General features: G+C 35.8%; 1 protein-coding gene across 8 annotated transcripts in view; it reads right to left on the reverse strand.

Moving 5' to 3' along the window:
• VPS13B (vacuolar protein sorting 13 homolog B) overlaps nt 1-25,685 on the reverse strand; it is a 478,367-nt gene that overhangs the window by 186,522 nt on the left and 266,160 nt on the right. For 6 of the 8 annotated variants that reach the window (XM_055706070.1, XM_055706068.1, XM_055706069.1 and 3 more), the window contains 5 exons: nt 15,888-16,059; nt 14,769-14,883; nt 12,479-12,620; nt 10,268-10,676; nt 4,484-4,595 (listed from right to left, as the gene is read on the reverse strand). In XM_055706070.1, the coding sequence (XP_055562045.1) occupies nt 4,484-4,595; nt 10,268-10,676; nt 12,479-12,620; nt 14,769-14,883; nt 15,888-16,059 (950 nt within the window). Of the gene's footprint in view, nt 1-4,483; nt 4,596-10,267; nt 10,677-12,478; nt 12,621-13,187; nt 13,255-14,768; nt 14,884-15,887; nt 16,060-25,685 lie in introns of those variants that run through there. The other 2 variants (XM_055706071.1, XR_008731554.1) reach the window with 2 other exon arrangements.

The following is a 25,685-nucleotide window of genomic DNA, read 5'->3' on the forward strand; positions in this document are numbered from 1 at the left end:
TGTTTTTAGAGAAGTGCTCACTGCTAATAAACTGTAACTGATGTCCTCCAAAGTGATCAGAGCATTGCTACAAACACAACTGAAAAGTCTCTGTGCAGCTGGCATGCAGTTTAGTTCTTAATTTCATTACACTACTACTGTAGCAGAAGCATATCTTTGATGTTAGGTACCAAAGGTCCATAGATGAAGAGTTTTATGAAGATCTTGAGGAAAAAAACTTCAGCTGGAATTTTTATCTTACTAGACACCACAGCACCAAACAAGAGTGAGCCCAGGACTGAGAAATGCAATTTTTTTTGCCTCCAGAGAGATCACTGTTTTTTCCTGTAGTTACAGCATTTATAAAAAGTCCCTCCAATGTAATTTCTCGGATACCAAATAACTGGCTTTCACTCCATCAGGGCATTAACATGATTTCCCTGTCTCAGCGCTCTTCCTCACCAAAACTGCTAGACCTTTCTTTGTTTTGTCAAATGTATTTGACCATTCATTTGGCCACTTCACAAGTTCTAACATACACATGCTGTTCATACACAGCATGACTACACAAGGCAAGAAATGACCACATCATCTTGTTTTTCTGCAGCCTGCTAAGTCGTTTCCGAGCAGCAGCTCCCCCAATCCCAAGTTCAATATGATCAGGTAGCTAAACCCCCCAAAAATGTGGCGCTCTCCTTCACTGTGTAGGAGAAACTTCATTGACTATCTGACTCCTCCAGTTTTAACTAACTGCTTTCCCCCCCTCTTTAGCCAGGCTAGGTACCTGCCTCACTTGCATCCTTATGCAAAAACACCTTTATTTTGTGCCCTGTCCCAAGTTCTTCTGGTATCTACAAGAGTTCTCCACAGAACCAGCAATTTCTTGATGGCAACATACAATTCTGGTCATATTTGTTGAAGACAAACACACCTTAGCTGGGGTTTAAGAATCAGAAATTCAGAAGAAATCCTAAAAACAAACTAACCAACTCCTAGGATTTAGTAGAAAAAAAAATGAAAAGGAAAAATTGTCTCTTACTGTGACCAGCTAAAAATGTGAAATTTCAGGAGCCATATATTTACTGTAATGGTACACGCATCTTTGTTTATTATGTGTATCAACAGTCAAAACTAAATTAATCCATTTTCTACTAGAGGGAATAGTTATTTTAAAACTAATTTTTATATGGTATAAGAAAACTGAAGTTACTATGTCAATACATTCCTTTCCAACTTCCAATAATCACCTGAAAAAAATATTTGTGCCCAAACTTTTGGGACATATTGTTTTTCCAGTATTCTATTTTCAGTTTAGTTCCCTCTACAAGTTAAGTAAACCAAGACACAGATGGAGCCACTTCAGCTTACAGGCAAGAAGCGCCCCAGTTTATTTAGTATGCAGCCATACAAGATTTACCTTTCATGCACTGGCATTCTGTTAATGATATATGAGCATATTCAGTTTTTAACATATAAATTTATGGGACAAATTTAAAAGATATTTGGGGATTCTATTCAGCCTTTAGCCAAGAAAAAGTTTCTCTGCCTTTCCTAAAAGAACAGTTTCTAAATGAGAAGCAAAAATTCTTCTTTCTCATGAAACACTACAAAAGTGACATTAATTGCATGTGGTTGTAGTTCAGACCTAAACAGAAGACTGTTTAAACCAAAGTGACACCACAAATTAAGTTTGTATCCCCACTCCAGAAACACTGCAAAGACAGTGGTTCAGACAACAATTTATTTTCTTTTATTCTATTAAAAGCAGCAGCGGCGAATTACAGGAGAAGAGAGGGTGGAAAAGACCAGAAGATGACATGTTGGGATTATTAGAATGCTGTAGCAGCTAATTCTTCAGTAATCAACAGGCTGCTATAATTACTTTTTTTTTTCTAGAGCCTCTCACGCTGGATATTGTACTACTTGTACCTCTGTTGATATTTACTGGGAAATCTTTCACCAAAATACATGAGCTACACATTGTGTGGGTTTGCTCATTTTACTACTTGATTTTTAAGCATTCTGTATTAGCTCCAGTTACACATTTTTGCTATCTAGTACCATCTACTGTGGGCAGGTTGAAAAGGGTAAGTATTGAGTTACAAAAAAAATTGTCATATTTGGAGAAATAAATACTAACATCAGGCTCGTGTTAAAAATATCCCACTGTTGGTTTTTCTTCCTTGAATACAGACTGTGTCTCCTGCCCTAACAATACAAAAACCTTTGTATTGTCTTATTTTCTGAAGAAAAATTGACAAATGGTAAAGTTCACTCCACTGGTCTAACAGCAGTGACTGCCATGTAAGAAAATGAATGGCTATCTCCAACCATGCTTCTGTAACTACAGTATGTTCTGGATCAAAGAATATGTTTTAGAAAATGCATCTACTTCAACTCCAAACTGGAATCTTGATATTTTTAATTAAAAAATATTTCTTTATATTGCTCAAAAGCATTGAGGCTTGCTTAAACAGATCAAAATAGCAACCCTCTTCCCAAAACCAAACGACCACCCACGACCAACTTCAATATTGTCTCATAAAATGCTGCAAAGTAACTTGACACTCTGCCCCGACGTTATTTTAAAAACACTAAAGCTAGTATAACTGGATGATTAAAGGAACAAAGATAAGACTGAGTCATATGACAGCTGCTGAGAAATTAGAAGAATGGTCATTGAAGCAGTTAGAGGAAATTACTGAAAATGGCAGACATTTCTCAGAAAAAGACACAGGAGGCATGAGGTTGTGAGACTGGTTACAAAGAAACCAGTAACAGTCAGATGAGAGATGTCTGTGGCCCACTGCTTATTTCTACCTTACTCATTTGCTGTCTTGATTTCTAAAGGAGGACTGGACCATATTGTAACTGTATAAAACTATGAAAACCAAATATAGACTGCACAAACCTAGTCTGGGACATTTATGTATATAAGACCCAGAAACCCATAATGCAAAAAGACAACAGAATCTTTAAGCAATTGAGTGACTTCTGGTTTGAAAAGCACAGAATTTCTGTATTTCAGGTAAAGCCACAGATGCAAAGATACGAGACTCAAACACATAAACTGGCAGAGCTTCATTGATTTTAGATTTAAATTGCATCCTTTCTGTTGCTTACTCACTGACTTATGGCATGCATACGAGGAACATTGCATAGTTCCCCTAGGTGACAGAAACGACCTTATGGAAGCTGGTACTTGCAGCTTCCACTCTACCATAAGGGATTTTTCTGATATATTTTTGGTTGCTGTGAGAAGAGCAGAATCTACATTTGGTTCTATAACTCTCCAAGAGTCTCCTTGGACAAAGAGGGCAGAAGCAGGAAGAGCCTATGCAAACATTGGAAATATCTCTTTTATCTGTGGGTGCACTGAGAGTTGGATGAGGCCCTGTCATCCAAAGCGATTGCTGGTGCCAGGCTGCAAGGTTTCATCCACGAAAACCCCATCATACAATAGATACCATGCTCATTTTAAAAAAAATAAAATAAATTATAAACTACTATAACTAAACATACAACCAAACCCACTAATTTAAATGTTTCCACATGGAAATATAAAGAAAAAGACTCTCTAACAACTTCTAAGTGATCAGAAGTGAAACTGGAGATATTTCATGGTCTCCTAAAAATCCCAGTCTTGACAAAAAGTAAAACTTGCTGTCATTTTCTAGGCAGTAAATGTTTTACTGCTGGGAAAAGATTTTGATGTTTGTAATTTCTATTGAAGAGCACTATGAAGTAGTTAAAAATATTTCCACATCTGAAAAACAGACCAACGGGAAGTATAAGACACTTGTTCATCTGTATTTCTGTGACTTTTCTCACTTGGTATTATTTGCAACCATACTTTCATGTCTGGCAACAGTGCCAACTCTACTAAGGATCATATATTACTTTTATCATGTTGATTACATATGTTCACCAGTTTTGCTGCCTATATATGATTAGTGTGGTTTGCACATACTTAGTGACACAATCCAGAGCATGACATTTTCACAGAAAATGTGTTTACTGGCAAAGAGGTCCTTAGAAGTTTGCCTTCTTTTCAGCTTTGATCTACATGACATCAGGAAACCTACAGTTTGAATATATGTTTACCATTTATATTATTAAGATCTATCTCCTTCACACTATATGGCTACTGAGCACTTTGGTAGTCGCAAAAAATTTCCTTTCCTCTTAGGTGAACTTAGTAGTAGCTGAATAAAAAAAAGCCTCTTAAAATGTTCTCATCTGTGAGCTTAAGCTTTATAATGACTTGACATTTAAATTCTGTTATTCATCAGCACTTCACAGAAGAACTTGATTTGTCTAAATGGATTTGAAAGCCCACAAGTGAAGAAAATCAGAAAAACCTGCTTTTGAATATCAAAAGATTGTATGTGAAAAGTATTTTTACAGGCTGCACGTACCAGTTTTATTGATCAATTAACTTCTCCCAAAAATGAATTTTTCTGAGACCATATATTAAAACCCAACCCCTTCCCCCAACACTTACTGATAAATGTCTTTTCTGAGCACAGCTCTACTAAGGGGGTTGTCAGCCTGAGGAGCCATAGAGACAGATCCAATCTTGAGAACCAAAGTGTCTTCTTTAATTGCTGGATTAGCTGTAGTTAGGAGAACAGAAAATATGTTTGATTAGAAGTCAAATGCACATAGCAGAAATGCTGAAAACCTATTTCTTATAAAAATCTAAATAAGAATGTCTCCTAAGGATTCAGTTCTGCTCAGGAGCAACAACTAGTGCAAAAAAAAAAAAGCCATGAAATTAATAGCATTGTTGTGATACCTAAGACAAAGCTACTGTCATTTAATTTCCCCACAGAGTTTTATCACGCAACTAAATCCTGGTCTGTGATTTCTCATTTTCTCTGATGCTTTTTTTTTTTTTTCTGTTCAAAATTATGTTAATCCCACAGACTACTTTGTGATCTGTCTGTTTGTCCAATAATTATCTGCTGATATATTAGCATGTAACACACTCTGAATCATACACCCTTTTTAATATGGGCCTAGGTCCTTTAGATGTAAAACACTACAGGATATTACGATGTAATCATCCTAGAAGCATTTGGTATGGGTTGCAACACACATGAAAAGTTCAAACACAAGGAATGAAACAAGAGAATCTGAAATCTGACACATATACAAAGTACAAGATGTAGTACTGGACAGTAAATTTCACATCAATAAAAAAATTATTCCAAGAAGAAAAAATTCCATTTTCTACTTCATCTCTATCATATTCAAATTTCACCCACATGTACAAATTCTTAGTTTTAAAAGCAGTAGTCATACTAGAAAACCAAAAAGTTCTGCCCAGAAAACACCAGCATTTCTTGTAGCAAACAAAGTGTGTAAATTTTCCTTACAGGAAAAGACTGAGTCTACTGCATCTCCTTCTCAGCAGACACAGACATACAGAAAGCATTTGGATAAGTTTCTGCTCAGAAGACTGCATCGTAACTAGGAAGGCCCCTGAGAACATGTGATGCAAGGTCAAAGAGTTCATCATCTGAAGTGAAATGGTCCACTGCAACACCAGCGTGACACATAACAAGGACGGAACAACATCACACTCACTCCCATGCCCAAGGAAATTCTGCAAGACTCTCATATCTGAGTTCTGAAAACAAAACGATAGTAGCAGAACATAGTTTAAATATTCCACTGAAGAGTGAAATTCCTGGTGTGGAAAGAATTAGCAAAATCTATGAGCTTAAAAAATGGCTTCTTCAGACCTGTTAATGTATCTGTGAATAAGACACCATGCTTTGCAGCTATACATACACATCTGTATATTTTTAAACAGATATATGAAATCACATAATTCACAGAAATTTTAATAAAATACTTTGAAACAACTGTAGGGAATGCTGCAGTAAACATGCAGCAGAATGGTAACACAAGTTCCAACACACAACTAAATCACAACAGAAGAGATTTACGTAAAAGAATATCATCTACTTAAAAAGCAAAGTCAAATTCTTTAGATCCCCAAAGCAGAGCAAAACCATATACAGATGGTTTGGTTGCCAGAACTAAGGTAGAAAAGTTAAGCTGACAACAAAGTCTTGTTTGTGACTAAATCAGAAACCATCTCTTCAACTTTTACATCAAAAAACACATAAGGCATTGTACCAAGTATTAGAATTGCTGCCACTGTACATTTAACATATTGGATTTTTTTTCCTGATACTCACATAAGAACTAGGAGCAAAGGTATTAAATATACTTCAAATTGTAATTGCATCTTAATTAGGTGGAAAATGCCTTAATCTGAGAAGTGGTTCTTAATAAAATATATCTTAGGCTAAGAATTTTAGTTTTTCTCTCACACACTGCAAAGCAAAATAAACACAGGACTACTCATCACGGTCTCTATTATGTAAGCATTTTAGGATTTTTTTTTCAAGGCTGGACATGGTTCTTTTGTGTACAGCTTCCTGTAGGTCAAGAAATTAAGTCAATCTCAGAAAGCACTACAGGCATTAATATTTTCAGCTGGTTTCTAATGAGTGGTAATCTGAGTCATGACTTAGGATGATGAATTCATATCTCCATTCAGTAACTGATGAATGATGTCATTAGCTTTTCAAAACGTATGAATGATGTAGTAAACATAACCACAGTCATTATAAATATATTACAAAAATGGGGGTGGGGGGGGTGGGGGGGGGGTGGAAGTTCTACGCTACACAAGTACAATCTTGGAAAACCTTACATAACCAAGCATAATAATGTTCAGAATCTCACTTGGTTTAACCCACTCATCTCAGTCATCTCTTTGCTGAGCTAAAAACATTATGCTCTTTTAATCCTTCCTGGTAAGGCTTCTTCTTCAGCACTTTATTAACGTTTGTGGTGCTCTTCTGTACCCTCTCCACTTTTACCAACACCCATTTTTTATAACAGAAAGCAAATTGGACATGATATTCAATTATCTGCCACATACAGAAATACAGTTACCTTCCTTATTTCATTTCACTATGTCCACTGTGACCCTTAAACTGTTTTCACCCACTGTTTCCCAGGAGAGCCTCTCCGGTCCTGAATAAATACTCTGCATAAATTGTTTCCCTGATATTTAACATGAGCTTTAAAAGATTCAGTATATTTTCAACAAGCAGTGATATAAGCAGTGATCCAGATGCATGGCCTATAGAGTCCTTAACATTATTTTCTTCTGGAAATACTTTGCAACATACGTTGATGCTAGCAGCAATGGTTTTATACTTACTTTCAGATTATTAAATACCAATTCCACTTATTATTCCCAACTGACAACTTGGTTTTGTCGTTTTTTTAGACTTCTACTTGGCCATTTTTAATTCATTTAACATTTCCACAGGTATTGTATGGGGATGTATTTAAATTTGAATACCAAGAGACACAATGTCAAACTCCTTACAAAATTCTAGAGCGTATCAAAACTTTGCTAACATTTTATCAGCTAAGAATTGAAACCATAATAAAGAATGGAAGTCAGATGTGTTTAACAAGATTAATTTTCCATAAAACCATGTTTATTATCATGTAACAAATATGTAATTCTCCATTAACTGAATCCTGTAGTTGATTTTTTCCTTTATGTTCTCTGAGGGAGACTAATAAAAGCACCTGTCTTCATTTTATTTTAAAATCACACTTTTCATTTTACTAAATATACCTCCAGCTGTCTAAAACCTGCTCTTCCAAGGCGTGTTAAAAATTAGCCTCAGCAGACTAAGATCCCTGAGCACAAGTTACTCTTGATTTGAAACTGTTTAATAGTAAGCAAGGAGGATGTTACAGACCATATGTTATGACAAACTTCAAAGTAGAGAGTCATGCTCATGTGACAAGAATATATCACTTCTACAAATGCAGGACATACGTTTATTCAGTATGCTGCCTTTTCTTTTTCACTATCAACAAATTTATCATGTCCTTTCTACTGATTCCTGGTGTTTTGCTCCTAGTACACACTAAAAAAAAGTTCTATTGTCCTCAACCAGCCAGATGTGGATTTTCCCTGTCTTCACCACTTCTTATCAGTTTTTTGCAATTCACATTTTTTATTTATAGTGTTCTGCTATGCAGTAATTCTTGTTTCTATTTGTTATATATTGCTTTTATATATCTAGTTGTCTTTACTTCTTCACTAAGTGTGGGCTGTTGGCCAGAGCTTGAGACACACCTGATATATTAACAAATAAACTCTGAGGGAAAGCAGTATTGCTTATTGTCTAGGATAAAATACTGTCCTGAAGTCCACCAGAAAAACAAATGTTCATCTGGTGCTGCTGCAAAACCCATGAAACTAAAATGTTATAAAATTGTGTGGGTATATGTGTGCATGCATGTGTGTAAATTCCTCAGGGGAAAATCCATGATTTTGATTATTTCACAGTGTTTATGTACCACAGTTCACTGTGCAAGTTTACTTTTGGATTGCAACAATATAGAACAGATTTGCTTTTTATTTTTTTTTAACTTGACACAAAGTCACAATTACATGTGCTTTTTTTTGGGAGGATAGTTTTCATAGCTATCAGTAGGTACAAGGTATGCACAGCAGATGACTGAATAGATGAAAAACTGAGGTAATTGTTCTACTTTTACTGCAGTGATAATGCAAATATTATTAGATTAAAAATCTCTCTTAATCAATGAATGAGGTCTTATGGGGGCATAATTCCACAACATATAACTTTTCTGACCTTGCACAACAGTAACACGGGTTATATTCAACTCTTACTCCTTATTACTGTTTCTAATTTCTATTGTTCTTGAAGACAATAAGCGGTAGAAGAGAGAAGCAATTTATTTTACATTTCAGAACAGATGAGTTTGGGAAAATCTGGGGTGAAAGAAGAAATGAACAAGGATGGTACTGATTTTCATAGTGCTAATATTTTAGAATTTTCCAGTGGAGGAGATTAGCTAGGTTTCTTATTCATTTAGTAAAGCTAATCTTTAGCATTACTCTTTAAAAGCATACATAATTTTTCTTCCTACATCCATGTTTAACCATGGCAATTCTGTTCTTTGCATACATTTTCAAGCAAGGGATAGCAACAAGACAAAGTTCTTTATAATTTCTGTATCATTTCTTTTTTATGAAGTATGCAGCTACAGAGCAATAAAAACACTTTTTTTAAAAAAAAAATATTTCCTTGACAGCATGCCCTAGAACTCCCTTCCAACTAGGATCATAATTCTTTCTTGCCAACATAGCCAGTCTAATTTTATCTTACTGTGTTTTCAGCATTCCCAGTTGGAAAATTGTAGAGGATGCTGGCAAAAAAACAATCTATGTAAATTCTCACTGTCTGCACTTCTCACAATTAGGTTATGAGAAAAATCTTAAGACTATACTCTTAGGATTATATTTGTGCTATCACACATCATGGTAAAAAAACCTCCATACCTATAGGACTTATGTAATCATATCATGATACCACTAAAACACTTTTTTTTTTTTTTTTTAATTTCTAAAAGAATTGTTGGTAATGGAAATTATCACATTTCTACTAGCTATTACATGGTGTAATTTTAATGTCAGCATCTTTTTACTTACATATAATGTCTGTAAAAGGGGTGTAAATGTATTTTACATATTAAAGGAAAACAATTTCTTACCGAAAAAAAAAGATTATCCATAGTTCAATTGGCTACTTACTGTTGTCTGAAAGAACAGCTTATGCTATCCACACCTCTAAATATCTGAAAGCCTGTTACATAAACAAGTCTGAACAGCTTCAACTAAGACTTGCTAAATAAATTACAAACTGTATCATCTGTTAGGCATCAATCACAAAGTACATTTTAATAATGTTCTTCAAACTCAACTGGAATATCTACCTGCTTTGCTATTGCACCATTTTCTAGGTGCTAATTTCTACAACAGCTAAGGTTTCCTGCTTACGCTCCATTGCTGGAACAGGCATCTACGGAACACTGAACTGGTATCAGCACAATTAGAGTTGACACAAGAATAACCACGGCAGAATTGGGTAAAGTTCTCTTTCCACAATTCTTGACCTTTTTTTTTTTTTTTTTTTTTTTTTAATAACCACATTTTAAATGCAAGCTTTATAGATACCGGGAAAGTAAAGGTCAAATAAGTACCTAAAACCAACTTTCCAGCAGATCTGCAGAGACATAGCATAAATGTGAGATTTTCCTATCTCTGACCCTTAAAACTGAAGGCCATAGCAATGGCCAGCAATTTAACTAAGTTGCAGGATTCATCTACAATAATGAACAGAAAAATCTCTACCATAAAATACTGTACCTTCTGTAGTATGATGATCTTCCTCATTTTTGGGAAAGAAGACTCTTATTACACCAGTGTTGATATAAATCAATGGCAAGTTGCGGGAAGTTAGAGCATGAGTCCTCATAGGTTGGCCTGGTGATTTTCTTTTCTCCTTTTGGCTCCTTGACAACCTGGCTTGAAAAATACTTGCAATCGCATTAAGCAAAGGAAAACAGAGGACCACATCAAAGGCTTGAGCAGAGAGAAGGATCTCATGAAGAAAGTGAGGAGAACCATCAGTGTGACCTTCTGATAGCTTATGGAATGTTCTTCGCTCATTTCTTGATATCAGTTTATGCCGGACGTTTTTTGTCACAGCTTTGGTGTAAGTGAGAGAAAGAAATCCATGCTGTTGGTGTGAGCCATCTAAAAGTTTTGCAGTTGTCTGTTTCAAGGGGAAAAAAAAGAAGAAATAAACTGCTGTAAAAATGTATGCATATAACATCCATCAACTACCATATTTTCTGTTAGTTAGGATGTTTATGGTTCTGTATTGTCTAATAGCCTTCCACTGCCTCTGAACAACAGAAAAAAATTCTTTCGTTTTCTTGAATGGACAATTTGCCCATAGTATGTCCATACTTCCGTGTATTGTGTCAGTTAAAAAACCATGAATTGCTGAACATTTTCTCTTTTCTGACTACTTATATTGTATGAAATTAAAATCCAATCAGCCAAAAAACCCCCGATGTATTCAAGAGTCTAAATTTACCAAAATTTTCCAATGACATTTCACAGAGTTATATATTTTGATTTCTTCTTCACTTTATAGACATTTTCAAAGTAGACTTAACTCCCTTGCATTGTTCCCTCTGTATGTGCAGACATCATAGGTGCTAAAATAATGCCTGGGTGCTAAGATAGCTTCACTCCATCTAAACATGGGTGTATAAACCACCCATAGTCAGCTATATAAGAATTGGGCTGATTTTGCCCTATCACCTCTGAGTATTTAAAGAGAATAGCTGTACCACGTGCTAAAGCATGTCAGTTAAATAAAGATACATTGCACTGTACTTTAGAAATAGCAGATTCTTCCACTTTGGACAGATTTCCTAGCTAAAGATAATCACATGCTTCACTCCCAGAAGATGTATAGTACAGTTCTCATGTTATCTTTGAAAGTCTTTCAGTCATACATTTTTAGTGAGTGAAAAATGTAAAAACAGTAACCAGGAGAACCATTATTTTAACAGTGTAATAAACATGTTGACGGAATTCTGTAAGATTGTTTAAATATTAGCTTTAATCATACAAGCACAAATAAAAGCAACTACATTTTGCAAGTAGTTGCTTCTTTCAGCATCTTAAAATTGATTAAAAACAATTTAATGTAATTAAAACCTTACTAACAGAAGAACAACTCTTTCTAAATAAACAGGATATATGGCCTAAATGCTGAAAAACTGGAAGCTGTTATGACTAAGTGAATTAAAACATATTAATAAGTTAACTTCCTATAGGAACTGAAACAAACAGAATAAGAGAAAGTATTATCAATCAATATTCATGATTAAAGTAAATCAGAACACACAGAACTTCCACTAACATAAAACGATTCTATAATGCCATACATTTGTGAAAATAAAGAGCCCAATATCATAACATATAAAGTCTTCCAAGGATAAACAAGCAAGAAAAGAAGGGGTTAAATATCTCACACTGAGATATTCTGAATCAGCAAGCTATGTTCCAACCATTCAAAAGAAAAACTTAAATATGAAATTAAGTGCTGCATTATCATAATTATAGAAATAATTTTAAAAGATTGCATAAAGTTATATTGCACTAATATAAAGTATTTAAACCCCTAAGGTATCAGAATTATAAGAGCAAAATGCAGCATTCAGTAGTAGCTTTTACATATTTGGTCTCCAAACACTACTCTCTGTGCTCTCTTTTAATATAAACGAACCCCACCAACTTCAGTGGACTGCTGTTATGTACCAGGTTGTGAATCATCAACCCTCACTCCCATATCTACTAAAAAAGGACTAACAACTATTACTAAAGGGTAAGAGGGAAATAACACAACTAACATAATATAAGCAATAAATATATTCAGTAAAAAAAAATAATTAGATTACAAGGAACTACAGCCATTTGAGTTTGTTGTGGTTTTTTACTCCAAGTGGCATTTATTAGTGGAAGTTCTGTAGTACAAATTTGTTACAAAAAGATTCTTACAGAGGGGAAGAAGCCAGAGAAATTACTGAAAGGGTCCTGCTTGCTGATGGGTCGAACCAACAAGGTACGTCTGTTCAGCTTGTCAGTACAGGAAAGGAACACACCTCCATATTGCCCCAGAGACCAAGAATCTTCCCCAAAGCTTGAGGTAATAAATGATACATGGAAGATGAAAACACAAAAAGCAATAAAAAACCCAAGACAAACCACAACTGCTATAATAAAAAAAAAAATTATTAACATTAAACTTGCAAGTCTTATGTAACTGCAAGATAAAGCCTACATCATCTTTTCCTGAAAAGCTGAAATTCAATCAGATAAGCAAAAAACTGGTAAAAAAAGAAAGAAACATCATCAAATCCTATGTGAAAGGACAACCTCAGCCAGAGGTCTAGAGACATGAGAATAAAAGTATACTTAAATTCTGCATACAGGAAAGGGACTTACCCCTGGATTTTCAGCCAATAGCTTTATTAGAATGAGGAGGAGAATAATTACAAGAACCAAGAAACTGTGAAGGAAAAGCCGTACTCATGTATATTACAAAATCACAGTATTACTTAGAAAAAATAAGCTATTAAGTAGTAAAATGTGCTTTGTACCATAGTTCTTGTAATAATTCTTTTTAGCATATGTAAGAATAAAGAAAAATACATTGCTTAAGAAGAGTTATTCAGGTAAGCACTTTATTTTACTAAAAAAATCTCACCAAAAGCTTTTCTCTGCATTGTAGAAATATTCCTTCAAAATGTCCTGACTGCCAGTCTCCCCCTGGCCTGGAAGACAGAATGTTTACCTTATCTATTCTCTGCTTTTTGTTTTAGTCCACAGAGATTTAAGAATATAAAAAGGTACTCCAAAGGCATTATGAAATATAAGTCAGAACAGTAACAATTTTGTTAAGTGGCATAAGTTGTGTTTTGTTTTTCTTTTTCAAGCCTCAATATAAATTTAGCAAACAAGAACACCCTGAAGTAAAAAATGTTTCTAATGGAGCATTAGGCTTTTAGGACTGAAGTACCTTCTCTCAAGTTTTCCATAGAATCTGTGGACAAAGAAGCTTGTTAAGAGCACCTAGCTGGGATTCCAAAGCATTTTAAAGCATCATGACTTGACGTTAACAGAGTTTTAAAAATCAATTATTTTTAAATGATTATCAAATCTGTACAGACAATAACTACATTTGTAACTTGGGCAAAAGAACAGGAATTTAAATTTTTTTTAAGACAACTGATCAGTAAAAGAAGTCTCAGAAATGGTGATAACTTCGCTAAGTTGATACTAAATCTCCTTCCTATTGTACATAGGGAACAATAAATGTCCAATAAGACCCTGCAGACATTGGCTCCTAAGTTAAAATGATTTGTGATCCCAAATATTTTAGTCATTTTCAATGCCAAAAAATGTTCTGGAGCTTTTAACTGTGGGGTTTTTTTTTCCTCCTCCTCTCAGGGAGTAACATAACTATGACTCTATTTTCTCTTACTTTCTCTCCCATAATGGAATCTGTTGATCTGTAATGGTAAACTAACCCAACTGATCAAAGACTATATAGGCTCTCTCTTATTTTGTCAAGACTAACGTGCTAATGGCCAATATGAGCTAGAAGGTAACACGTGCAACCTGCATACAGAAGCATGCGGCTGGGTGCCAAATGAACATAGTCACATTAGCGCAGCAAACTATTCAACTAACAAGACTGGCTGAAGTTGCAAGACATACAGTAGACCTGCCTACCTACCTACCCTAAATGTACTTAATATTGATGATATACTAGTTAAAATTAATTCGTGAAATTTTTCTCAGGTGTGTTTGCATAATGCTATGCCACATCACGTAGACACAGGTATCAGCTCAGTTCCCTGCATTATGGCGTTGCTAAACCACAGCAATATAAACAGCTCCATTTTTTAGAAACGTCTTTTTAATGTCTAAGAGCATGGTACCATAAATGATTAAATAGTGGCACTTGTTAATACATTATCAAGCAATATTTAAGGAATTTCCCATTCAAAAATTCAATAAAATAGATTAATTTCATTTAACAGACCAACAGAGCAGTAAGTGTGAAAAAATACTCTCCTGACTTGTAATGATTTCTATGTATTTCTTTGGAATCAGATATAATTCTGAGAAAATATAATTCTGATATTTATTACTTAACAAATTAATATCATTACATGAACATTGAACAATTACTTTGAATTTGATTTAAGAATTGGGAAAAAAACCCAACAACCCGCCACCTTCTTTCAGCCTGAAATTAAAGCAAATAACTCTCAGGAATTACCTGTTTCTGTAATGGTCAATATTAAAGCTTTCTATTTTACATTTGATTTTGGTATAAACATCCTGCATATCCACTGAGGCACTGAGATCTTCTAATTCACTGACAACACAAACCTCTGCAATAGTCAAAGAAAATAAAAATTATTAGTTTTTAATCTGAAACTTGCAAGTTTTTAATCAGGAAATATATCTGAGACTACGTTTTGTAAATAGGATGATGCTACTTCTACTCAAAGGTTTTTCATAAATCACTTTTTGATTCAACTGTCACACAGACAGGAACCAAAAAAAATAAAAATCCTAGTATCCAAACCGTCTTATACAAATGTGTAGAGAGATTTATATATGGGGGTTTAAGTTCAGGTGTTCATAGTATAATTCCTGAACAAAATGTAAAACAACATTTGCCAAGGTATTTCCTCTAACAGTACTTGAGATTTTTTCTCGCTCATGTAGTTCTTTAAAGTCAAAAGTTCAAGTACAACTCTTTTAAAATCAGCGTTAATCATTAGTCTACATATTTTTTCTCATTTCTATCAGTAACAATATTAATTGGTAAGCAGCAGTGTTTCCTAACAAAAAAAAAGAAATATTTCTAGTCCCACAGTACACTTATAGAATCCAAATACCTTTCAATTACGATCCAAATTATAATCCAAATTTAATCTCAAAAATAAAAAGGCAAACTGTGTTCAACAAAAGTTGAAAATTCTATGTCAAACTCTATTAAATCTCCCATGACTTTAACTATGAGATTATGTTAAATTTAAATTTCAAATTATCAATACAGAGCTATATGTCTATATGTGGACATACACAAAACACACTACTAAATCATATCAAATTGAAACATGGTTACTTGTAAGGCAACTTATTTCAAATTTGATATAATGGCATAAACTTTCCCCTCCATGTGGAAGGATCAAAGTACAACACTGAATTCTAATTACATGCACTAACATAAACTACTGCTTGTCACTCTAGTTTAAAATATAGATCCAATCCATTTTTTCATTACAGCGCTTAATATTGCCAATACATGCTCTGAATAGCTAATACTGTGCTGTAAAATACTGTATGGAATTTAAAACAGTACATTAAGAGAAAAAATGATGAATACCTGTGCCATTATTTCTAGGATCAGGAGCAAACAATTTTATAGTAATTTTTGGCAACATCCACTGCATCCATAGGCTGACACGTCCACTTGAGACTCCAATATTACTTGTTGTTTGTTCCAAGGTAATGGAGTCTGAGAACGGAGAATCATCTCCACCCTGAAGAGAATCACCCTATGAAACAGATGTAATAGCTGAGGGAAAACCAGGTATTGCTTTTCACTGCCCCTCTTATTTCTTCTGTCTAGACTGGTGTAGAACCCAAACTATATACAGACTCACCAATAGTATATTGGAATTAAGCCATTTTTTAACATCAGGGGGAAAAATACACAAAATACATGCCCCTTTTCTTACGTACAGATAATAGATTCTGGCAAAGATTACATGGTAAAAGTATAACACTCCATGACTTCGTTCCACTTGGCATAGTAAGCTTTCCTCATTAACTCTACACTAATGAAATACTATAATCAATGAAAAAACACAGGCTGATAGGAATGTTCTGAGATGTAATGGGAAAGGGGATAAACAGGCTTGTGCATATCTGAAAGGCAAAGGAAGAAAAGAGTTGTTGGAGCTGCTAAATGAAGAGCCACCTAGTACGGCCGTAACACTTGTATAGAAATGTCGTGGTTTAACCCTGGCCTGCAGCCCAGAGGGACACGGAGGAGAATCGGAAAGGAATGTAAAACTTGAGGGTTGAGAGAAGAACAATTTAATAGGTAAAGCAAAAGCTGTGCACGCAAGGAAAACAAAGCAAGGAATTCATTCACTGCTTCCCATGGGCAGGCAGGTGTTCGGCCATCCCCAGGAGAGCCGGGCTCCGTCACAACTAATGGTTATAAACTCGGGAAGACAAATGCCATAATGCCAAATGTCCCCCACTTCCTTATTCTTCCCCCAGTTTATATACTCAGCACGATGTCATATGGTATGGAATATCCCTCTGGCTAGTTCAGGTCACCTGTCCTGGCCGTGTCCCCTCCCAATGTCCCGTGCCCCTCCAGCCCTCTCGCTGGCAGGGCCCAAGGAACTGAAAAGTCCTTGATTCAGTATAAACATCACCCAGCAACAACTACAAACACCAGTGCGCGGTCAGCATTGTTCTCCCACCAAATCCCAAACACAGCACTGCACCAGCTACCGAGAAGAAAATCGACTCTATCCCAGATGAAACCAGGACAAGTACATACATACTGGGTTTGGGTTGGTTTTTATCCCCCTTTTTCTAGCTGCTTCCCTGTAACTGCTTGGGAAAATGATTTCACAAAAAATAGGTTTTTGTAAGAATTGGAAACATTTCAGTTGCCACTTATAAAATATTTTTGTTGTTGAAAAAAGGAGATTGTCACTTGCATTATTCTTAAATACATGATATGTTGACAAATGACCTTGTAGAAGCTTCTGTGCCATCAATTATCTCCGATTATTCTGTAAAACAATAAGGGCTCTACAAAGACAACACAAAGGTTAATATTTTTTAGGAAAAGAATGTGACATATAGAAGCTATACTAAAAATCCTGTTACAAGCCTGTTATCAATCCTGAGAAGTGCTGCAGGCACATTCTGGTAATTCCTGATGGCACAACTGAAATATTTACTAGCCATATGACTTCATCCTGCACCTTTGCTGGAATTTACTACCTCCAAATAGGAAAGTTACAAACATATAATTGCTCATCAGCTCCTAGTGTTTACAGCCTGTTAAACTGAATGCAGTGGACACATAAGTCACTAATGTCAACCAGAAGCCACTAAAAATCCACCAGCATCTTCACTTACAACTCCACCAAGTGTTGCAAGTTTTCTTCATTATTCAAGCACAAAAGGAAAGGAACAGTGCATTGTCACTTTGATCCATTAAGACCAAGTTGTTTCTAAGATTTACAGACCAATAAATGCCCAAAGTCTTAACTTTCACTGGAGGTTTGGGGGATTAGGAATTGTAAATTATGAACAACTTGTTTGGGAATTTTGAAGATTTATCTAATGACAAACCAAGATGATTTCTATGGAAGACACGCTGGAATCAGATCTACACAGAAAGCACTGCAGTTTGACTGAATCCATTTTAACTGTCAGGCAAGAAATCTGACAGTAATAGGCTCACTCTGCAGTCCAAGACTGGAGAATATTGAGTATGTAAATTCTGTTAGCAATCTATTTTCTGGACAGGTAGAACTTAGCCCAAACCAAATGACAAGCTCATATGGAAGCATTTATGCTGATAAATCACATTTTCAATCAACTCATGCCTACAGCTTAATTACAGGATTTCTATCACGGATACTTGTTCTCTTATCACCAACCTAACCATAAGAGAAGACAAGAAGGAAGGTCAAAAAACCTTACAAAAGTTTTGTATGCTATTCATTATGACTTTGGGCTATCTGACATACACCAAATGGAGCAGCTGACATTGTGCTTTTAGAATTCATTGCATAATGAAAGATATGATTACCTTTACCACTTTTGTAGAGGAACGCTGAAACACAGCTTCTGCTTCATACTTTCAGGTCTATGCCATTCAAATTAACATTTACTGATTTTTGTTGTTGTCTCAGCAAAACTCTTAGAGGACACAGAGAACTTTATCTATGTGCAGTAATTTTACCCTTGAAAAATTCAGTGATACCTACTACAACTGGTAAGAAACCATCTACGTTTCTCTAGCTGACATAGAAAACTTACCACTCCAGATATTCATTCATATGAGGAAGGGAGAACTGGTGCAACTAACTAATATATGCTACTGGAAAATAATACCTAAACACGAGACTATAATATCTAGAGCAGTACAACAGATGTAATATGAAGTGTTGAAATGAAAATTAAGATTCAATTCACCTTTAATTACATATTGCGATGGTGTCTTCACATTAATCAAAAGGGATGAAAGGAAACCGGTATATTTCTATTTGTTTTTTCTATTTATTATATAAGGCATTATTGCTTAAAGCTTTGAACAGACTACATATAGAGCCAAAGGTGACCATCTTTTGAAAAACCACTAGACTCCAGAGGTGCAAAAAGTTACCTGCTACTACTAGAAGGTTTCTTAGTGGAGTATATACACATTTCAATCACCTTATCTCACTTTTGTTAACAAATAAAAGGAAAAAAAAATTCAGGCCACAGTTCAAGTAAGGCAAACCTTCAGGCTAAGTACGGATGAAGGGAGATGGTATACAGCACTGTTATGTTAATTCCATGGTGAAATTACATAATCCAGAAAGAAAAGAAAAGAAATATTCTACTTTCATCAACTGAGTTTTAAGAAAAATCAGTGGTATTTCCACAGCTTTAACTATAACTATAGATTATAGTTCATTTTTAAAATTTTTGTTCATTTGAATATTATTGTTAATTTTTTAAAATATCACCATTGTTAGTCCATAAAACACATGTTGCTGTTTGTTTCTAGATCTAAGGAATTAGATTTTGCTTTATTAAATGTCATTCAAATCATGGTGGGCTTTTGATCTTCAGATATCATTTTGAAGAGGAAAACAAAGAAATATGAGTCCAGTTCTAACTGTACCATGGTTCAACACTAGCAATCCATCTAATAGTGTCTTTTAATTATGAATCTAACTAGCTAGTACGTAATTCAGGTACGTGCAAAACTGTCTATGTACAAATCTGTGTTGACTGTATTAAAGAAATCTGTTTTAAAAGAAGTCACCATAGGAAAAAAGATACCTTGGCAGTTACTTGAATTAGAGCTGCTGTTTCTAAAAGTTAAGTAGTTCAAACTTGTAAATCTGTGGAATTAAAGACTAGTGCTATTATTACTAATCAGCAGTGACTGGTGAATCAGCAAAGAAAAAAATGCCTGTTTTTTGCAGAAGAGTTCATGACAATGAAAACATTCTCTATGGGAAGTGTTTCCTTGGTGTACAGAAAGCAAGTGCTGTTCTGTTTGGGAAGATTTCCTTAAATATTAGTCACACTGTTTCAACGAACCATGGACACGGCATTAGGTGACAATGTACAAGTCAGACTGAAAAAAAGATATTACTCATCGGATTTGTGAATGCCGTGTAGGAATGAGATTGCAAAGCATGAAAGAAAAGCAACAGAGACTTTCAACCCACAGGAAAAAATAAGTAGCTCATCTTCAGGAGAACTAATAAAAGGGTAAGAAAATCACGTAGTATTGACAGTAGTAACCTCTGGAAAGGTGCAATCTATGCTAGCATCTTAAATATGAAAGGGTAATAAACCAGAATGCATATTATGTATTTATTGTCCTTAGATGGGTTCTGTCTGTGATGTCTTTATTCTACATAAATCTAGATGTCTGCTATAAAATGCCTGATCACTTATTAAGGGGCAGATCGAGAGAGAGAATATAAATGAATGAATGAAGAAAGGCGCACAGAGCTGGAGATACCCAAGACCTGCAGAAACAAATTGAAGAAAACAAACACCTATGCCTTGGTCTGAATAAAGTTCTTGTTCTGTAAAAGAATTAGTACTTAGAGGCCTATCAATTAAACGTGTGATCCTCATGGAGTCCATAAAGGCAGAAGTGCAATTAGCCCAGAAACTAAGATGAGAAACACCGTGCTTTCTAGATGAGACAGTCAGGTACAGACTGGTTTGAAGTAGCTGGACAAGGACCAGAAGACTATCAGCAAGATTAGTCAGAAAAAGAAAGAACACTTGTCTGTGTATGTATATATTTATTTGCATGTGTGATGGAAGGAGCAGGAAGCCGTAATAATGGGACTTAAGGAAATACATTTGAGAAGTGAGATTCTGAATGCACTTACAGAAGACAAGTGACAGAAACAAGAGATGAATGGATGAGTCTGTGGTGAGAGAGGTGGTAACAGAGCATAGAAGAGAACAGACAACCAGAGTTAAAGGAGGAGATTCATCCAGTTCCCTTCAAACAGACTTTCCGGAAGGAAACTTTCCTATACCATTTTATCCACCCATCTCTCTAACATCTCTCTTTTAGAATCCTTTCTTCCATGAAAGGTTCTTAACTGTCACCAAGTTGTCAGTGTGTTTAAGTCAGTAACAGCCAGCATATAAACAAAATGGGAGAAAGAACCTTCTTAGGTTAACCTTCAAAGTTAACTTGTTCTTTTTTTAATTCAGCTACACACTATGCCTTTCCTTCCTTCCTGCTTCCCTCCTTGTCCTTCCTGTTTTGAGCATTTTTTCTCCATTGTGTTCTCATTGAGCAAACTTCCTTATACAAACACACCTGAAATCCCTCTCCAAGCCATAGACTTAATATGACCCTCTTTCTTTGTTTACTCTTCCTTCCATTTTTCTCTTACATTGTCTGCAAATTTATATTTTTAAATGTACTACAGCCTGTTTCCTGCTGTGTATCTAATAATATTTAATGCCTGCCACAGTAGGTTATCAATTCGGAGAAACCTCAGATAGCTTATTTCACTAAGATCCACCCAACTCCAAAGTAAGTGTAGCATAGCGGACATACGGCAACCAACAAGGTGAAAAAACAAAGGGGTGGTAGAACCTGCTAAATAACATGTTCAGGGCAGAGGTTAACTCCTTTCTGCAAAACTGTAACTCTTATTTTCTATTTGCATCCCCAGCAAAATCCTTCCTGCCTCTTATGAGACCTTTTTGTCCAAAGACTCCTGTCTCCAAGTACTGTTTACTAACCTTGTCTTTGCAAGACGTTTCCTACTGTCTTCACAAACAACTCTACTCTCTCCAGTGCCACTTAATTGTCCTACAAGGCAGCACTGACAGACACATGGTAGTAGATAACTTTTCAGCACTGTAAGCAAAACTCAGTTTTGTTTCTTCAAGGATGCCAGCACTTGTCCTTGGAACAGAAAAGTATGGGGAAGGAATGAAAACTGGGAAATAGCCTTGGAAGTCCTGGAATCAGGCCTGGAAGTCCCCCAACATCTGAAAGGATGCAGGTAGAGCAGCCACTTCTCCACTTCTAACCAATGTTACTCCTTATTCCTTCTCCTGAAAGAGCAGACTCCATTGATACTGGCATAAGCCAGGAGGCAACAACTACCCCAACAATTTTGACATCCTCTAACAATACCTGTCCACCTTCTTCAAACACTAGCCTGCCTCCCCTCCAACTATCTACTCTGCCTGCTTGTGAAGTTATAAAAAGCAAGAGCAAAAATGTATCATTCCACAGCTGGAAACACAGTACTTTGAGAATCCTGTCTCCCCTTTTAATGAGTCTTTACTGCAAAGTCCTCATTCTGACATCAGAGAAGCCTCATCCTATTTCATGACTTGCAATCACCACAATATCAGTTCTGAACCTTTAAATGCCTGTGAATAAATTCCCTTCTTGTTTCTTTCTTATAACTCATCCAAATGGTTCTTTGACGTTCTACTTTCCACACCTCCATAATTTGTTTTTGAATGATACTCCTATAAAGATGATGCTTCTGAGTTGGAGTTTCATTGTGTCTGGGATGACTGTTCTCAAACCCCACATGTTGTAGAGACATTGGAGTCAATGGTATTTTGAAACAGGGGGATCCCTTCAGCGGGGAAGCTCTGAAGGAAGGAGTGAGCCAAGGCCAATTTCCCTTACCTGAGATCCTCAGATGGATTTCACAAGGTATCAAATGGAAGCCAATTAAGGGTGATGATGAGAAACAACAATTATTTAAACCTGAGAATATGTTCATTTACAGTTCAAGTCAAATTTCAAGCCAGTGTTGATGTTCTGTGGACTGATTTGCTGCTCTCTACTCTTTTTCTTCGATGAAAAGCATTTTTTAATTCTTCTTTTTTTTTTTTTTCTTCTTTTTACACAGCTGGACCATTTTGCAAGTTCTTTTTGTAGAGTAGGCACACTTGATTTGCCAAACTGTAACTTAAAAACTGTGATGGAGGGGGTGGTGGGGTGGGAATGAGAGACTGTCTCCTCCTTGCCCTCCATACACACCCTCACTCTCCCACTGGATGTTACAAAACTTTTTTTGCATGAAAATCAACTTTGTTATAATATTTTGGCAGATGTTTAAATTTCTGACAGTTAAAAAAGAAGAAAGCAATAGTAAATTAACCTTAAAGGGGTATAGTTAACAGCAAATAAGTACTGCCACCATGGCAAGTTTTGGATTTTATAGTGGGGTTCTTTTATTTTTATAATTTACTATGTTGTTTCATGCATTTTTAAAACTTTTTTTTTTCCACAGAGAGCTGTTTTTGTTTAGTGGTTTGAGTATATAGATAACTTAGTTCTGTGGAAAACTGAGGATATCATTTTCCCACACTTTTCTTTAAGCTTATTCTTCTGAAGATACTGAAAGATGTACTATGCCTCTCGGAGAATCAGCCAGTTATAATTTTGGCACAAGGTTACTTATAACACTATTTGTGAGACTCTTGAAGAACTGCATTTATTTAGCATAACTCCAGACATATATAAAAAGGAAATTACCTAAAGAATGTGCAATCAATTTTAAAAGCAGCAAATCCTGAATTTTAGGGAATGTGCCCCCACCAACTTCCGAGTCTATGAAGTTTACAAAAAAAGAGTTATGGGTACAGGCCCAGATGTATCATTAGAAACTACTTCCTCCTTTTTATAAATACATAATAGAATAGGCCTGTATCCTGCATCTGATATGCTATAACCAAAAAAGACACAGGCGAGGAAAAGAGGCCAAGGTGCTCGCAGCTTTAACTACTATTGCTGGAGCTAAGCTTTTGCTAGCATCATTCCAAGTGCTTTATGTTTATGCTTGTCTGATCTGCAGAAATTTCTCACACTTTAATTTTTATAGCATGTGAGGTGGCTTTATTAAATCCCATTCAAATTGTCTAGCACACAGTTGCATAGCTGTAGAACAAAACTTCTTTCAGCAACACACAAGTAAGGCCTCCGCATGCAAGTATTTCTAAAGATGAAATTGAAAAAGAAAACCAGTCCTTGAATTTCTAAGATTCAAACATGCTGATATAGAACAATGATACCAGAAATAAAGGAACTGTGAAGCTCTGGACAGAGCCGAGAGGCAGACACCTGTACGTGCAATTGGCAGGGTTTTGGAACGTTCTACCACAGGGCCTCCAAGTCCTAACCAGGGCCTCAACTCACTTAGGTTTGCACTGCAATTCTGTACTTGGGTTCCCATGTTCCCATTCAGTATTCCAGGTCACTTGTATGTACTGCTGCTTGGACTAGCTGGCTTGATGGTACAGCTAAACCTGCATTAAGGCGAGGCTTTCAGTGACAATGTCTTCTGTTTGCAGCTATGCCAGCTGCAGAGCTTATCAGCAGACATCCCCTGCTGCTCAATACCATGTCCCTGTCAGAGGTTACTGGGTTACTCGCTCCACCCATCCTCTACTTCAACAGTTCAACGTGAACATACTGTTTAAATTTCTTCTGCCACTCAAAGATATGTAAACAGTTGAATTGGCCCATTCTCTTTCTCAGTAGCAGAAGCACTGCAGAGGCTCCTCTGAAGGCAGACATTGCTATGTGGCTATCCTTTGGGAGGTGAAAAATTAAGAGACTGCATTTCTTCTTTGCCTTCTGTTAATGGTGCTGTAACCAGAACCATTGGGCAGAATCACAGGGCATGAAAAACTGATGGTCTGCAGTAGTGGCTGCCGTCTTCTTTTTTATTTCCAGTGAAAAACTAAGAAACTGGAGAGAATAGAGACTGTGCTCTCGTTTCTCATGCAGTTTCAATTTTCATTTTGGATTTTCAGCACCCAGCGTGGTATTGTTAAATATGTTTATGCATTAATTTTCTGCTCTGTTTCCAGATCTACAGAAAAATCAAGCCAGAGTCAGAAACCCTGAACTATTTTCCCACAACTTCTCATGCCAAGTCCTAAAATACACAATTTAATTCTTTCACCAATTGTTGCAAATTGACCAATATACCGAGTTTATTTTCTTAGCAGAATTTATCTTTGTTCATCAGGAAGATCCAAACATATGGGGCCTTCATCCTTGGCCTGCCTAAAGCTCAGGGATGATCACAGTTTGGCCACACTAACGCTATTCCTTATCAAAATAACTTCTGCGTTCTTGCTCAATCACCAAGCTTCCCCAAGGACTAAACACTTCTACCACTGTTTGTCCTTAAGTAAACAGTAACAAGTGGCCTGTTGTAAGTCCCTACTACCTTTGCTTTTGCTGTTCCAAAGGAGGCATGGTAAAAACGATTAACTGTTTCCAGCCCTCCAGTACTTAAGTCTCTTACTCAAGTTTCCCTGTCTTACCACCACCCAGACTAAAATTCAGTAAGCTAGGTAGCTTTATTCACATAGGACTCTGCTGCTCACTATCAACACGTCAGCATGAGAAGAACCGCACACAACTTAAAATATAAATCATCCACAGATCACATAAACAAATTACTTTTTTGGGGGGTCTTTAATATAAACAGTTTTAAGAGTTTTCTTTCTTCAGATTCATTTACAACAAGCCCATTGCAGCTGAAAGAAGTTTTAAAAATAATCATTTGTCTCCCACAGAACAAAATAACACATTAACTGTAAAATCTCTAAACTTAAAAAAAATGTACCTAGTCACAGCAAAATGTTTCTGTTCGACAGACTTCACGATGTCAAGATTTAAAAATAGAGGAACATATAAACAAAATATAGACTCTGATAAAATGTTAACTTCTAGGAAATCTCCCAAAGTCAAACCTGTAGAAATACATATTCTTGTTTAATTACTCTATATACTTCACTGCTGCTTATCAGCAATAATGACTGTAAAACATAGAGATGCAAGGTGAAGTTGTGGGTGATGCACTTGATTTTAATATATTATCTCCTCTATTTCTTTCATTAA

Source organism: Falco cherrug, chromosome 3 (assembly GCF_023634085.1).
Source record: "Falco cherrug isolate bFalChe1 chromosome 3, bFalChe1.pri, whole genome shotgun sequence".
NCBI classification, from domain to species: domain Eukaryota; kingdom Metazoa; phylum Chordata; class Aves; order Falconiformes; family Falconidae; genus Falco; species Falco cherrug.